This window comes from Colossoma macropomum, unplaced genomic scaffold (genome assembly GCF_904425465.1).
Source record: "Colossoma macropomum unplaced genomic scaffold, Colossoma_macropomum, whole genome shotgun sequence".
Lineage (NCBI taxonomy): Eukaryota > Metazoa > Chordata > Actinopteri > Characiformes > Serrasalmidae > Colossoma > Colossoma macropomum.
In genome coordinates this window covers 7,151,454-7,167,653 of record NW_023494789.1, presented here as the reverse complement: position 1 = coordinate 7,167,653, position 16,200 = coordinate 7,151,454, and the positions used below count along the sequence as shown (strand labels likewise).

General features: G+C 39.4%; 1 protein-coding gene across 1 annotated transcript in view; it reads left to right on the top strand.

The window, feature by feature from the left end:
- Window positions 1-325: 325 nt before the first annotated feature.
- Window positions 326-16,200, top strand: part of abcc6a (ATP-binding cassette, sub-family C (CFTR/MRP), member 6a) — a 32,468-nt gene continuing 16,593 nt past the window's right edge. The window contains exons 1-8 of the mRNA XM_036569923.1: window positions 326-673; window positions 2,004-2,180; window positions 3,802-3,927; window positions 8,650-8,787; window positions 12,129-12,248; window positions 13,969-14,030; window positions 14,515-14,646; window positions 15,784-15,990. Of these exons, the coding sequence (XP_036425816.1) occupies window positions 632-673; window positions 2,004-2,180; window positions 3,802-3,927; window positions 8,650-8,787; window positions 12,129-12,248; window positions 13,969-14,030; window positions 14,515-14,646; window positions 15,784-15,990 (1,004 nt within the window). The 5' untranslated portion in view covers window positions 326-631. The remainder of the gene's footprint in view (window positions 674-2,003; window positions 2,181-3,801; window positions 3,928-8,649; window positions 8,788-12,128; window positions 12,249-13,968; window positions 14,031-14,514; window positions 14,647-15,783; window positions 15,991-16,200) is intronic.

The following is a 16,200-nucleotide window of genomic DNA, read 5'->3' as shown; positions in this document are numbered from 1 at the left end:
ACTTTGTTGTTCAGTTTACAATCCTTGGCAGTAATTCTTTGGAAGCATTTTATTCATCTGGAAATAATAGACATTAGAATCAAGTAAATTTAAAGAATCACTTTTATATACTGCTGTTTTTGTAAATGTCCTAAGAATTTGTGTTTTTGAATGAGGGAAAGAGAGAGAAAGTCAAAGAGAGGTAGACAAGAGAGAGAGAGAGAAGGAAGAAAAAAAGAAAGTTGAAGGAAGTGAGAGAGAGAGAGAAAGAGTGGGAGGGAGAGAGAAAGAGAGGGAGAGAGAAGGATTGGGTGAATGGTGAGAGTGAGATTGGGGAGGAGGGAGAAGAAAGAGAGAGAGAGAGAGAGAGAGAGAGAGAGAGGGAATATAACCACCCACCTAAGTGGCTGGCAAAACGACTGGCAGTCATAAAACGGAGCGTCTTCCAGACAGCCTCAGAAACAAGGAGCTCTCAGTGACAAGGTGCATGGGACAGGGAGAGGCGAAGAACCCTTAAAGGCCGTTCATTCACATAGCGAGACTTGGACTCACACGGTCCTGCACACCCGCATCCTGTGCTGAGTAACAGAATAGTGCCGCCAAAAGCCAGAGAAAGCCAGAGAGCGTGACAGCTTCAGGACCACGAGAGTGAATGGATACTTTCTGCAGCCTCAGTGGCCTAGACCCTCTCTGGGTGAGTGACTAGGAGAAATGAAGCATCCAAATCTGTCCACAAAAGTTGGATCAAATATTTGTATATTGATTGTATCACCTTTTGAAGTATAGTTATGTCCTGTCTATTGTTCTTTTCTTCATGTGATTTAATCTCAGTGTCAACTCCAGAATTTCATCTATCTACATATAATGTGATTATATGTAGCTAGTGACATATGTTCCTCTATAGTCACGTGCTGTATAGTTTCTCATGTTTTATTCAGTGACCATATAAGGCTCACCACCTGTTTTCCTGGTCCGAATTTAGAGTTGGTAGAAGATTTTATGTGTAAGGTTAGTGAAACACAAAGTGTGAATTTTATTGCTTAAATTAACAGGTTCAATATTTTAAAATATGGATGCTTTTTTTTGCCAGAGATTGCATCCATACATGAAATATGAAAAGGATTGCCTTCCGTTTGCCTATAGTGGATCATTTCACATTCTCAGAAATATTGTTTTGCTTTTAAATTGTATTACCATACATATCAAACATTTTGCCACGTGATCCACATAAGCGTCTGGTCAGATTAAATTCAAATGCATTAGCGTAATGCCAGAATTGTGTATCATGTTAACTTCAGTGTTGCATTGTTTAAAAATCAAAATAGAAATAAAATATGGATGCTTGAATACAAGTGGAATTTTGTACTGTCTAGTAACAATTAAAAGTACAGTTTCTTGAATATAATATGTAGTACATAGCATTTTACGGCATCACAGCATTGACAGTCTAGAGCTTTTTGTGCCCTGTTAGTTCAACAGCAGATGGAGTGATGAAAATGGACAAAACCCAATAACACATGATCTGCAAGTCTATCTAACCATCAGCGTTTCCTGGACAGCATTGTACCACTACCTTAAACAAAGGTAGCAGTTTGGGACAACACAGTTAGTGTCTTCAGCATAACCCTAAAAGTTCTAGCGTATTCAGATTGAAAAGATTGAGTCTGTATGTGGATTCAAAACTCTTTTCTCTCTCCTTAGAGGATGAGAGGAGCTCAGTGATGACCGGTGCGGTTTTGTTTGTCTTATAATTTGAGAAAACAATCGGTTGGACCCAATGTGATGCAACCTGTTGAAAATCACCATTCAAACTGAGGCGTTAGCAATGGCTATACACAGTTCAGCTGTACTTGTATGTACAGAAAATGCACTTGAGAAGTAATTAAAATATTTGAAAAATCAATTACAATAAAATGAGCTTTACTGAATGGCCAAAAAGTAATGGAAACCATGATGGTATGTGATGATATGAGGAAGCTTTCTACTTCACCAGTCCTAACCGGTCCTTTCTCCTTATCTTCCAGGACTGGAATCAGACATGGTACACACACACCCCTGAGCTGAGCGACTGCTTCCAGAACACGGTACTGGTATGGGCCCCCTGCATCTATCTGTGGGTCTGCTCACCTTTCTACTGCCTGCATCTTTACTGTCATGGTCGTGACCGGCTGCCCTTCTCACTACTCTGCAGTGCCAAGCTGGTAAGGCAGGAGCAATGATAACATTTACATTTAACAGACACTTCTGTTCAGAATGACTTAATGACTTACAGTTCCATATAAATGTGGCATTGTGCCCCTAGGACACTAACAAACACCTGCATTCTAACGTCGGTAGATGGCTATTTACTGTTCCAGAATTAGAGCTGACAAGCCAAATCAACTAATATGAATATGGGAGAACACACTCAGGTATGGCACGCCAACCTAATGTTTAAATTTGTTGGTTTGCCGGATACCTTTGGGTTTTTAGGAGTCAAGGCCAAGGAGCTTTGTTGGTATAGCTGCCGGGATGGGGAATCAAACCTTTAATTTTACCTGCACATGGCAATGATTATTCACTATCTCCGCATTTCCCATCCCTGGTTCTCAAGTATCCCTGCCCTGCATATTGTGGTGTTGTCTATGCTCTAACAGACCTGGCCCAACAAATCAGCTAATTAACAAGCCCTTCCAAAGTTGAAGTGAAGCAGGGAAAACACAAAAATGTTCATGGCAGGGATGCTCCAGTTCCACAGCTAGGAACAAATAAACTAAGCTATCCAAATGCTCAGTATTATATGAGTGCTTTCAGCATTCCAACAGCCCTGCTCAGGGATAGGTTTCAGGCTTAATAGGGAGAGGGAGAGGTTAAGATTTGGGAGAGGAGCCCTGCACCACAAGAGCTTGTGGGTGAGAGTAGCATACTGGTGCTTGTTTGAGTTCGCTGAGAAGTGACACAGATTTTTGCTTTGCTACTATCAAATCCTATTGCTACATGTGTACACAGTTGTTCATCCATTCAATCCTTCCAGGAGTGAGTGTTTTTTTGGTTGGGGTTCTAGAATTCCCAGGACGTTTCTAGAATTTGATTGTTTGCTGTTGTTAGAAGGAACTAGAAGCCATTGTTACATTTATGCTGATAAAATCCAACAGTTGGTTCTACTAGTCTGAGCCAGATTGTGGCAATGTATATGTGCCCTCTGTTCTCCAATTTTTATACTTTTATGAAACTTATTCACAGAGCTTTTCTGTAAACCCCAACCAGTAGTACATTTCCACACCTTTTGACATCAGAGTTATTAAAATAAATGTGAGGTTAGGCTTTTTCCTTGGCTGTCCTAATGGCTGATTTCCAAAGCTGTTTTCTTACTTTTCTTACTCACTTTTGGCAACATATCTTAATAAAGTGCAACTAAAATTAAATAAGCCAACTGATTTTTCTAAATCTCAAAAGCTAAAACTCATAAACTAGTAAACTCATAAAAAGTAAACTCTTTTCTATGATATATTGTTCCCAATAAAGCTGAGATGTTAAACATTTTCAGTGGAGTAAAATAAATTTAGCATGTTTGGAATGTCCTTAGATATATGTTTACCCAAAATATACATTTTGTTCATGGGGATTTGCGATTTTATGGTTCTTAAATCACATGAGGAAAGTCACTGTTAGGTTTCATCTCAAAGGGTTAAGAGCCATTGCCTCCCACGATGGCTATCTTTCTCATCTAAGTGCATAAATCTACTTCAGAGGTGTAGTCAGTGACCAAAGACATTTCCGGAAGGCTGACTCAGGCGAGATCTCACCCAGGTCTGAGTTCCGTTCCTGTCTGTCCTCCTACAGTTGCTGGGGTTCTTCTTGGCATCCTTTGGCTTTGTGGAATTCTTCTACATACTGTTGGAGCGGAACCAAGAGATCCATCGCCACCTCGTCTTTCTCCTGAGCCCTGTCATACGCAGCCTTACTGTGGTAATGTACAGTCCATTACACCATTACAGCAACAGTGTAAAAATGCTATCGATTATAGTTGAAAGCGTGTACAATACTGTTGCAAATACATTCAATGTCCAATTTAACAGAAACACCCCTAACTTGTGCTTACATTCACTGGCCACTTTTTGATAAGTTCACTAAATAGGTGTACAATTACAGACTGTAGACTTTCTGTTGATATGCACAATTTGTCTGCCGCCCTCTACCCCTTTCGTCATTAGTCAGTTCCTGACCACGGGACCACTGTTGACCACATATTATATGGGTGGTGTACCACTGTCAGCACAAGATTGATACTAACATGTGGGTGGCGCTGGTATGAGTGTATCAGGCAGGGGCGTAGCTACAGGGAAACCAGCCTAGTACCTCCCAAATGCAACTCGAAGGCAAAAAAATGTTCTTATAATACAATACAACCTCAAAGGTGCTGAGTTCATGCATCCTTGTGCCTTTAATTCCAGCTTAAACAAATAAGGGACCACCAAAGCACACCTTAGATCAATTTTCAGACACTATCACCATGGCAACGTTTATACGTCTGCATGCCGTTGGTTGTGTAACTTTCTGCAGTGTTTAACTTTCTGCAGTAAAGCAAAACAATGTTTTTTTTGTTTTTTTTCAATAGCAGTATGTAGACACAGCATTTACCTGCTTGACTGTTTCTGCAGATTACTGACCACAGATGAAAGGCCAGAGGGTGGCACACAAATTTACATGACAAAAGATACGCTACAGTTTGTAATGGTACACCAGCTGGTGCTACAAGACAGGCTTTATAAGATTTAATGAAGTGGGCAGTGACTGTATAGCAATAATACTCAGACTGTAACTTGTGTAAGAGTCATTTCATTTCTGAGCATTAAAGCGCTGACCTTAACCACTACCACTAATGATGATATGGAAGTGTAGAATTGTGCGAAAATGTGTGAAATACAATGTCACATATAGGCCACTGATATATGCAGCCTATTAAGTGCTTTAGTGGATTTTATTCTTTCTCACATGTTTTCCTAACATTTATAACTTCACATGGCTACGTAAGCAGGAACCTGACACAGCAAAAAGTATGTTTATCCAGCCATGGGTGACACTGAAAAATGTAAGTTTTTCTGGGTGTGGAGGTGAGTGGTGTGGGGACACAACAGCCCACAGAGCCACTCACAATGCCACAAGTCTTCCCTGGCCATTTGCATCCTGCAGAGACAGCCTTCAGCCCAGACTCTTGCCCTATCTGTGGTCTTCCCAGACACCTAAGTCAACACTGGACTTGAGCTTGGAGAAAAACACTGAAGGAGTTAAACAGATTGCTTCTGTCCCCAAATACCCTCTCATCAAAAGATCGTAATCTCAGTTGTTCAACTGGGAAAATAAATGCCAGGACAGTAGTCATAGCGAACCATGCTCAAGGATATGGGTCAGAAAAACTTGGGTGAATTATTAACTGTGCACACAAATATTGCTGTTAAAACTTTGAAAATACTTCGTTTGTGCCCTGCTTGCCCTTCTTTACCACCTATGGTTTTTCCTTGCGTAATATCTGGGCTTATGTAATCAAGAGGTCGGTCGAGCTGAAAGCAACAACAACCACACAGTTCGACCGAAACCAGAGTGTTTATCTGCCTCTCTCAGCCACTGAGAGGGAATCTATGAGCAACAGCTGCCCTTCCATGCTGAACTAAGATCAGCCTCCTGTCTCAGTGTCCCGACCTTAAGCTCTTTAAGGAAAAAAAAGAAAAGATCACAGTAACCAGGCCAAAGTCTATTACACAGCCAGGTTTGAGTGGGCCATTCATTCTCTTACCATAAGCTGGCCTGTTGGTGCATCACCAGCTATATATTCAAGAACCAAATAATGCAGATCACTCAGCATTTTCCCTGTATGATTACTAGGTGGGCACCACGTCTGAGGCTTAACTGGTGCTTTGGCTTCCTCCCACACTCCAGAAGACGAGCCATTACCTCCCATTACAAGGCAGTTGCAAAGCAAAGAAAAAAAAAACAAACACACATTAGTGTGTTTGATGATATTTGCACTTGTGTGTAGTTTTTGTGTTTTGTATCTAGGTAGTTAGGTGTCCTTGAAAAGATCAAGCAATTAGAAAATTCCCAGAAACGTTCTGAGGTTAGGTTAGAAGCCTTTGGTTTGGTTTGGAGAAGGTTGCAGTTTGGTTTTGGAAGAGGCGTCGTTAGGAATAACTCTAAGCTTGATCTTCAACTGCCCAGGAGGCCTTGCATTACGTAATCCAATGGTGTTTTCCGCTGCCTAGGAGATGCTGTGACAAACGATGTCTTCTCTAAACTTAGAGGGAACAGATATTCTCAAAACACCACAGCCAGTTTGGTATTAGATGAGCACAACTGAACGTCAGTCTGGTTTTGGTGAGATGGAGGATGTCGAGTGTTTTTCGGACAGAGAAAAGAAAAGGCAATTAAGTGAAATGCCAAATCAACTAAAGCCCATGTTATACATATGTTTTATTAAGGAGGTTTTTCATGAAGCAGCTGCTGTGGTAGAAGGGGAAATCCCAGTATAAACTCATGCATGACTAACCAAGCAAAAATACAGACTGCAGTTTATTTACAGGAGGACCTGACCCTTGCTCATAATAAGGGTACCACCATGCACAACCAAGTGTAATGCCCACTTTTAAACAAAAAAGACCAGAACTCTACAAAAGTGGTATTTCATTTACTAAACACATTTTATTCACTGTCTCTCGCTGAAATGTTCAACAAGTCACTCTGGAGAATTTACCCAACCTAGCTTGGCAGCTCAGTTGCTCCTGTATGGACTGTGACTGTACAGTATGTGCTCCAAATGGCCACATGGCTGATACAAATCCATATAAAGATGTGTTGTTCTTTTGGTTTTAAAGCACATTACATTACTATAAGAGAGTCATAATACAACTTTTCTGATACTGATACTGAAGTTTTGAGTACTGGTCGGTATTAATAGTGATCTGATATTTTTTTTCTTTAAAAACCGCTGAGCTTTACAATTAGTTATTTTAATAGACGTACTTCATTGAATGTCCCAAGGACCACCGTGAAAAATTGTTTCTATTATACTAAAATTGAGTGTGAGTTTCTAGAAAAAAATAAATAGAAATATAATAAAACATGGCTTACAAACTGGATATCAGACCAGTCTGAGAGCTATCTGGACATCGGCCTAATATTCTAATGAGCATGCATGATTAATATCCCCTAGTCCAACACTCCTATCCTGCAACATCAATGAAGCAGAACTAAACACAGTAGCATGAGCAGGTGTAAAAAAGTGAAGCAAGCTATACCGATACAGGTGGTGTTGTAGACCCTACTGTGCAAATGACTCTCTAAAAACCATTATTCAGCTTTTAAATGGCAACATCTTAAAAAAGGTAAGGTTCTTAATCACTGTACTGCAGAAAGAGCATCCACGGAATGCTGGCGTAGCCAGCTAAACTAGCGAATGGATGAATGGACAGATGAGCTAGACAGGCAGACAGATGAGCAAGTTTGATCACTCAGTTATGCTTGCTAGGCTAGCTTTTGCTTAGTTGTTAGTTTCTCCTTCTCAAATACAGAGAGACTGTGGGGGAACACAGTTTTGTCAAAGCTGTGTGGGCAGCACAACTTACTTCACCCTTGAGATCGGTGAGAATACTGCTTATGTATGTGTGACCCAAGATTAGGACTGCCCAATTTTGAAAGAGGACAATTTTGACAAAAATAAATTGATTATTTAGTGGACATTGAAAAGATATTCACAGGACATACTTTGTACATATATGTTGTGTGCCCATAAGACTGAGATTAACCTACTTAGGTTCTTTTTTAAAATGAGTATCTGGAAGTAGGCTATCCTGCTCAAACTATTCAAATACTCTACTACCCTACAGGAAAAAGTACACAGCTAACAACATCACAGTGTATGTTTCAGGGTAGATTTGTTACAGGATTAGATCACATGCATTCTTTTTTTTCCTTTCAATATCCATTCAAGCATTTTCTGCTGATATTAGCCCAATGCAGTTGTCATTATTTTAATGTACAGTACTAGTCAAACTTTGAACAAAGATGATTACATATGAATGAATGAACCTTTAGCCAACTGTGTCTGAACACATCCGAATTAGACCTCCGCATTTAACCCATCCGTGCAGTGCAACACCACATACACACTAGTGAACACACTCACTAGGGGGCAGTGAGCACACTTGCCCAGGGCGGTGGGCAGCCCTATCCACGGCGCCCGGGGTGCAGTTGGGGGTTACGTGCCTTGCTCAAGGGCACTTCAGTCACATACTGTCAGCTGAGGGGATCGAGCCGGCAACCTTCCGGTCACAAGGCTGGTTCCCTAACCTCCAGCCCACGACAGCCCCCCAAATATATTATATATTGAATGTTTTTTTTGCAGACTTAAAGACATTGTCATCTAAAGACTTATCTGTGCTTTAAAAATTGTTTCTAAGACAAATGTAAATAGTGAAGTTGAAAAATATATATGAATTTATTACCAAAACAAAAAGTGTAAAAAATCATTTTTGAAATGCCCTTACATGCAAATATGGGAACTTCAGCAGGCCTGTTGGAAAAACATGCCAGCTGACTCCTGAGTAGGTGTGTACAAACTTTTGGCTGAAGCTGCGCAAAGGTTTCAGAAATGACCATGTGGGTTGTGTCACTAACCGGCGGTGGTGTGTTTGTCAGGTGCTGGCAGTTTGTATCATCCAGTGGGAGCGAGTGCGAGGCTGCCGCTCCTCTGTGGTGCTCTTCCTCTACTGGCTCTTGGGCGTGGTCTGCTCTCTAGTGCCCCTCAGGGCCAAGATCCAGCTGGCCGTCGAACAGGTGAGAGAAATGACACTGACACAGGCCCCCAATCTGAGGCACCCATTTCACACTCCTCTACTAAAACCCTCAAACACACACACATACTTATGTTTACAGACATTGGCTCACAGATACCTGCACACACACACAATAGTTCACATGCATATACGGTTCCATGCAAAACTCTTGAGCAGCCACGGAAATAGTTTAAAACTGTTTACCTTGACAGTCAGTTTGATTTTTTGTGTAATAAACACGATAAAACATTATAGCACGTACTAAACAAAAATACATGAAACCATAACAAGAATTGTTTTGTTTTTTAAAAAAAAGTTATTGATATGTTGGTTGAAAGAATACAGTTTGGTTCCTGACTTCCACTTCAATTATAGCAAGGATTTGTTAAACTCCATCAACAGTGTGTGATTTAATTTAATGCAGGATTGATTAGACAAACTAGGTATTGGATGGTAACTGTAAATACTAGGATTGCTTAAAGAGAGCTTTAGAAATAGAAAGCTAACACACAGACAGACTTTATGCAGTTATTGTTTATTTATTCGTTCATTTAGACAAATCTGTGTTCGCGCTGCTCATATTCACAATCAAAATTGCACAGACAGCCTTTGCAGGTATCTCACATGCACGCAAATTGTAAAAAACACGGGGCATGGAAAATCTACATAGAGGAAATTTCTGTTTTAAATGCATTACTTTTAATTAACTTTGTTCTCTTAGAGATAGATGAGAAATTCTTATGAAGTCAGTAGCTGTAATGTATTTACCAAAACTTTAACTGTAATGCATTACACTATTTTGTTACAGTAAAAAATATATATATATATATACTACTGTAATGTGTTTTACATTACTTTGTAACGCATTACTCCCAACACTGCTCAGATCCATACACACACATACATACACACATTTGCTGAAAAAATGTACACACAAGATAAATAGATAGATCACTTTATTAATCCCAGAGGGAAATTCTTTTAGCACACAAGCAAGCACAAAAATACACACACACATGCACCAGCACACAGATCTATTATACATATACCATACATACACATGCGCAAGCACACATATATTTTTGGCACACACACATACAAAAATGCTGACACGTTCACAAACAGACTCTGGTTAGAGAATTTTTGTGGGAGCTATTTTTAAGGCCACTGTTAGTTTGCCCCACTTTTGCGTTTTCTATGGTTTGTCATATGAATATATGGACTACAGTAGAGTACATAAATATGCTAGTGTGAAAATTTGTCAGCATATGTTAGATTTGTGAGAGGGTGCCAACATAAATAAGTACAATCTGTATGTGTACAATCTGTTTACCACCAATGGACCACTTCAGTGACAGCATGCATGTATAGTATCAGGCTTGGCATGACCACAGTGTCAAATTTGCAGAAATATGCAGTTAGGGATTCTGCAGTGGCATATTGCTTATTGCACTGCACCCTAATATTAGTACTTTGTATGCGCCAGTATACAATATATTACAGTAATGGGACAGTTATTATATTAACCATGTCAAATTACATCTTTCCAAATAACTTATGTTTACTTAATGACCAGCTGGGGTCCAGTGAAAACATCTTGATAAAGCTTTGATTGCTTTAGAAACCTGAGCTTGCAGTTTTAGACCTGCATCACTTCTCTCCATAAAAACTAGGTCAAAAGTTATAACGTTAGGATAGATAAGCAATTTTCTTTTCACTGCATTGCTAAAAGCTGACTTTCTGCTTGGATAAGAAGGAAAAAAGGAGGCAGACAGTTTGACTGACCTATATTTTGTGACCGCTCAAACCAAAGCTGACCCTGTTTTGTTTTGTGGCGGGGGGAAGAATATAGCTTGGATCCTGGCGCAGAACCTCTCGGCCCGGGCGGATGTTTACTATTGGTTTGTTATTTCACACATGCTTTGCTCTGGTGCAGTAAGCATGCCTTTTCCCAGCATGGTGCAGGCTTACGGCTGGAAGGTAAACTTAGTCCCTGTGTCGTGTTTATAATCACATATGAATGGCATATGGAGCTGGTAAATAACATGTATTCGCCTCCTCTGCTTCCTCAAACAGAAGCTGCTGGCTCCCAGAACCACAGTCTATGCATTTCCAGATCGTAGCGTGACTCTAAGTGTTTACAATTCTTTTCATGCGTAATTCATTTATATAAAGCAGACCATTAAAGACTTTGGTTTTCACCATGATTTGCCTTAACTGTTCAAAATAAGATTTATGGTGCCATTAATGCCAGTGCACACCCATTGCCCTCCTCCTTCGGGCAGCCTCATAGTCTGGAGAGCCGGCTCTATAGGCTACTGCGCACTTTCTTATGATATACTGGGTGCCAAATTTACAATTATATACTTCTTCATGAGTAATCAGTGTGTGTCCTGACATCACTAAACACTAAACACAAAAATACCTACCAGTCTTCCTTAGGAAGGAAGATTTTTAGCTCATGTTGCTAAGAAATAGATTTAACTTTGAACTCCCAAGGTCAAATACATAAGACTCAGTATCGTCCATAGAGGGACATTAAAATGTTATTAAATATTAATGTAAATGTTAAAAAAATTTAATATAAAATTAATATAAAAGTATAAATGTTATTCACACTGCAGGCCAAAAAGGTGAAAGCAACACTAACATTGTAAAAAAAAACGAATATATATATAGTTTTCAATAGACAGTTTATCAACATAGAACACAGGTTTAATTAAATATCTGCAGCAATAGCACTACCTAACTGATTCTACATTAGTTCAGCTTGTGGCGACTCTTCTGCAATATTTTCATTGCAACTCTAATCACATCCACCAGATTCTCACATCAAGATGCTTCTGAAGTCTTGAGGAACTGAATCAGATGTGTTAAATTAGGATTAAAAACTGATCAATCTAAGGGACAGTTAAAATTAGTGAACGCTGTTTCCATATAATACACTATAGTAATCACTGTATGCCATTTGAAAAATCTATTTGGAAAAGTGTATTTAGAACAGATAGTATTTAAACATGTAGTGTTATGTTGCTGTAATTGTCAAATTGACCTTGTATTGCACTGTAAAATATTTTTGACCGTCGTCTTTTTCATACTTTTCATACTCTGGGCTTTACTTTCATCAATCTTCCATTGATTGTTTAGATCAGTTTATAGACAGTAAACATTGCATTATGGGATGTCTGTGACTGCACACTGAGAAGAAAAACTCAAAATTATGGGAAGTCCTGAACTGTAACTATAGAGTAGAGTCTGCTGGTCTGTCTCTCTCTTAGTCCCTGTCTCTCTCTCTCCCTTCATTAGCCTGCTATTCCTGAACCAGCTGTCTCTCTGTTTCAGGGGCTCTCTCCAGATATCGTCCGTTACTTGGCTTTTTTCTCCTACTTCGCCCTCCAGCTGGCCCAGCTCTTCCTCAGCTGTTTTGCGGACCAGGCGTCTCCCAGCAAAGCGACCCTCAAGGTAAGAGAACGAATGTGCATGAGAGCAAACAACCCACAGTTAATCACCAAGTTGTTTACTGAATTTTTTGGACGATAAGGGCTAACCCCACCAGTGGAGAACACAACCCACCATCATTCCTACAACGGTCGCTCGTGTGCAGTACCATGTGATTAACAAAACCTCATGATTGGTTGGAGCAGACGTTTTTTGAGAAGTCTGATTTGACTCATCCTAAATGGCTGTTCATCTTCAAGAATGTGGCCCACCTGCCTTGATGATGATATCTGCCCAATTTAAACCCAAGACTATGACTCACAGAGCCTGCAAGACAGTGTGCAAGAACATAAAATAAATTATGAGTCCAATCTAAATTCAATTTGTGTTCAATTTGATTCTTCTCAAGAGACAGTGGTAAAAATTATGCACTGCTTCAAACAAAAACAAGAAAAGAGACTTGGAGAAAACCCTGCCTGAAGAAGCAGGAGAGTGAGTGAGAGCGTGTGTGATGAGGATATAGCCACAGGCGTGGGTGCCACACCCCATGATCCTCTCCTGGCTCAGTCACTTCCTGGGTATAGTTATTCACGGCATCCCGTAGAGTGAGACCTCCGGTGAAGAGGCGGGAGTGTGTGTGTGTGTGTTTGGTTGTGTTTGGGTGGATGGATAAGGGGGCAGAGCTGAGGTCAGGTGTGGGTGGAAATGTGTCGTAACTGAACCACGCTAGGCACACATACACAAACCAGCGCTCTCACTTACTCACACAGACACTCTCACTGATTTTCTGTTTACTCTCTGTGCAGTGTGGCCAAATGCTTTTTTCTACGTACCCAATCCTGCCATCCAAAACAGCAATGCTCTTTCACTTTAAAAATAAACTGCCTTCTTTGTAATTTGCAGTATTGTGCAAATATCAAAGACCACCCTCTATTTATTTCATTTCCAATTCAAATGGTCATTAAGTACAAGTATTTTGTTTTGTTCACTAGATATTTCTGAAGAGATTAGACATAAAATAACCCATTTGCATAAGGAAGGGGAAGGTCAGAGGAAAATACATAAAAAGACACAACTTACCAAAAAACTGGAGTTTAAAAAAAGGAAAATGGAACTCCAAATAACAAATATGTCACAGATAAAGAGTGCTTTCATCTTTGAGAGAGAGGAGAAGATCAAGCTCCACTCTTACTTCAGATCTGAAAAAATCCACAGGTGTTTTTGTCCGTTCTTCCACTATGAGAAGACAACTCAGTGCTATGAGTCTAAAGAATGTGTAGTTGGCAAGAAGACATTACTGAGAAAATGAAGTAGAACCAGAACACCAAAACTGCACAATGGGTTTTATGCACCAATGAATCTAAATTTGTAATAATTTTTTTTTTAGATTGTGAGAAGGACAAAACACAACCAAGTTCTAAGACTGAATTTGAAAAATGGAAACATATCCCTGCAGATTTGAAAAACTGAAAGCAAGTCTGCTGAAAAAAATGGGAGCTGTAATAAGACAAAGATTATATTTAGTTGATAAGGATTTCTTTGTTAAATACATAATTTCAGTTTTTTTTCTGGCACTGAAAAATGAATAACTTGTACCTAATGGCCATTTTGAAATTAAATAAATAAAAGGTGGTCTCTGACACAATACCGGATATAAATCATGTAAATGTGAAATGAACAGAAATGCATTTTGCTTGCCAAGCAGCTTCTAACTTCTCTCTTTGATTTCTCTCTTTAATTTCAGAATGCATGTCCCGTTCAGGATGCATCATTTCTGTCAAAATTCCTCTTCTGGTGGTTCAGAGGGTAAACAAGATGACCATATATTACTTCATGTTTTCCAATAGTTCTACTAGTTTTTATGTACACTGTTTCATATTTGTTTATCTCAAATTGACTTAACCCCTTAAACTCAAAAAGCCTGTCTATGGGCCCACATAGCTATTCTTTGCTCATAACTACATAACTTAAATATAATAATATAATAATTTCATGGTAGTTAGCAAATACTTTACAGTATTTAATGAGTAATACGATTTAAGATTAATTACTGAATGATTATCCTGCACTGTAACTGCAGGGGCCTGTATGTGGGTCCTCACTTCAATTCTTCATCCGCTTAACTACCTAAGCTTTTACATATTAAGTTCATAGCAACTACAGAAAGATGTATTGTTTAAGGATTAATAACTAAATAATAAGCCTGCAGTCTAAAGAGTTAAAGACATGAAATGTGCAGTCAAGTTTAAAAAAACATGTACGCATATGTTTGTGTACATATTTCTCGCAGGTTGGTGGTTAAAGGCTACCGCAACCCTCTGCAGGCCGAAGATCTGTGGAGTCTGAGGCAGGAGGACACGTCAGACAAAATCGTCTCAGATCTAGAGGAGGAATGGACCACAGAGCGAACCAAACTTCAACAGTACGAAATTCCACAACACTGTAGTAGAGCTCACAGCATGCAATCTTATTAAACCTTTACTCTGCTGAATGTAATGTCCAGCCCATTCATAAACTGACTGCATGTATGATTTCCTGACCTGATCTGAAGTCTAGAGTTATTAATCATCATTTTGCTATGCATTCATTTGACAATACATATTTATTTAAATGTAATTACACAACTGTATAATTAATTATATAGTTATTTACAGAATTACATTCACATCACTTACATTACATATTAAAAGACTCAAGTTGGTGCTTCAGATTTTGTTTTGTAACAATGTCAATGCACAACTGTAGCTCTTCAACTCATTCATATCATAATAAAATATTTCCTCTTCTACTTATAAACACCAATGCGGTAACTATGATCTCTAAGGGTTCCTGGCTTTCATCAGTGATATATTGGGATGTGTTATAGCCACCAGACAACAAGTTTTAGTGTGACATGTAGACACATTTAAAGCTCAGCGTTCATGTTTTTATGGTTACTTTTGCTGCTTTGACTTGGATAATCAAAACAATCAAATCTCAGTCTGAGCGATGCCCACAACAAGGACTTCGGCCTTAAATTCGTCAGACAGAGAGCCCACATTGTCACTGTCGAGACAGTCAAGGCTTGTGTCACTTAGCTGGCTTGTTAACACGTTTCAACTTTGAGGATACAAAGTCTTGTTAAGTCCCCTGGATCCACTGCTAAGCCCTCACGTGTGAGAGGTCACATCTTTTTATGATTTGTGGAAACTTTTCACACATTGCGGTGTAGCATCTTTTTATATAGCTCTGCATTTAATTAGCGACTTGAAAGACACAGTGATGTGCTTATAGGCTGGCAATTTGTCGAACAATGACACGAACATGGGAAAAACGCTTTACGTTTTTAAAAAAAAACCTAAAACATACAGTTTAACTTTTCATCAAATTCAAATCTTAATAAAATATTACCTCTTTTATACACACTGATGTGGTATTTTTTGAAAGCTTAGAATCCGCACTTTCATTGGCAGCCACAAGTGAGAAATAATTAATAGAAAATCACAAAAGCTTTTTCATGGGTGAAAACTGTGACTTCTTGGGGTAACATTAATGGCCATTTTTTTGGTCCCATCATTAGACAGGAGAACTACTTGAGCAGTGGTGTGGCGTTGGGGTCCCGCTTGCCGGATCAGGCTCAGCTCCTGAGAAAGCTGCAGAAGGAGCAAAGCTCAGGCTTCTGCCTTTTACGGACGCTGGCGCGCAACTTCGGGCCCTACTTCCTTTCTGGGACGCTGTGCCTCATAGTCCACGATGCCTTCATGTTTGCCATCCCACAAGTCCTCAGGTAAGTTGGTGAGCTAGCATGCACAGCAAACAATAACACAAGTTCTGCTTGTGCTGTTGCTTCCTCTGAGTCAATGGTACATGCCACAGTGACCACAACATATGCTGTTACTTTAAAACAAAAACAAATTATGGAGCTCAAAATGTATTGGATTTGCTTTGACAAGGTAACACAAGGTAACACTTTACTTGAATCCTGCTACATAACATT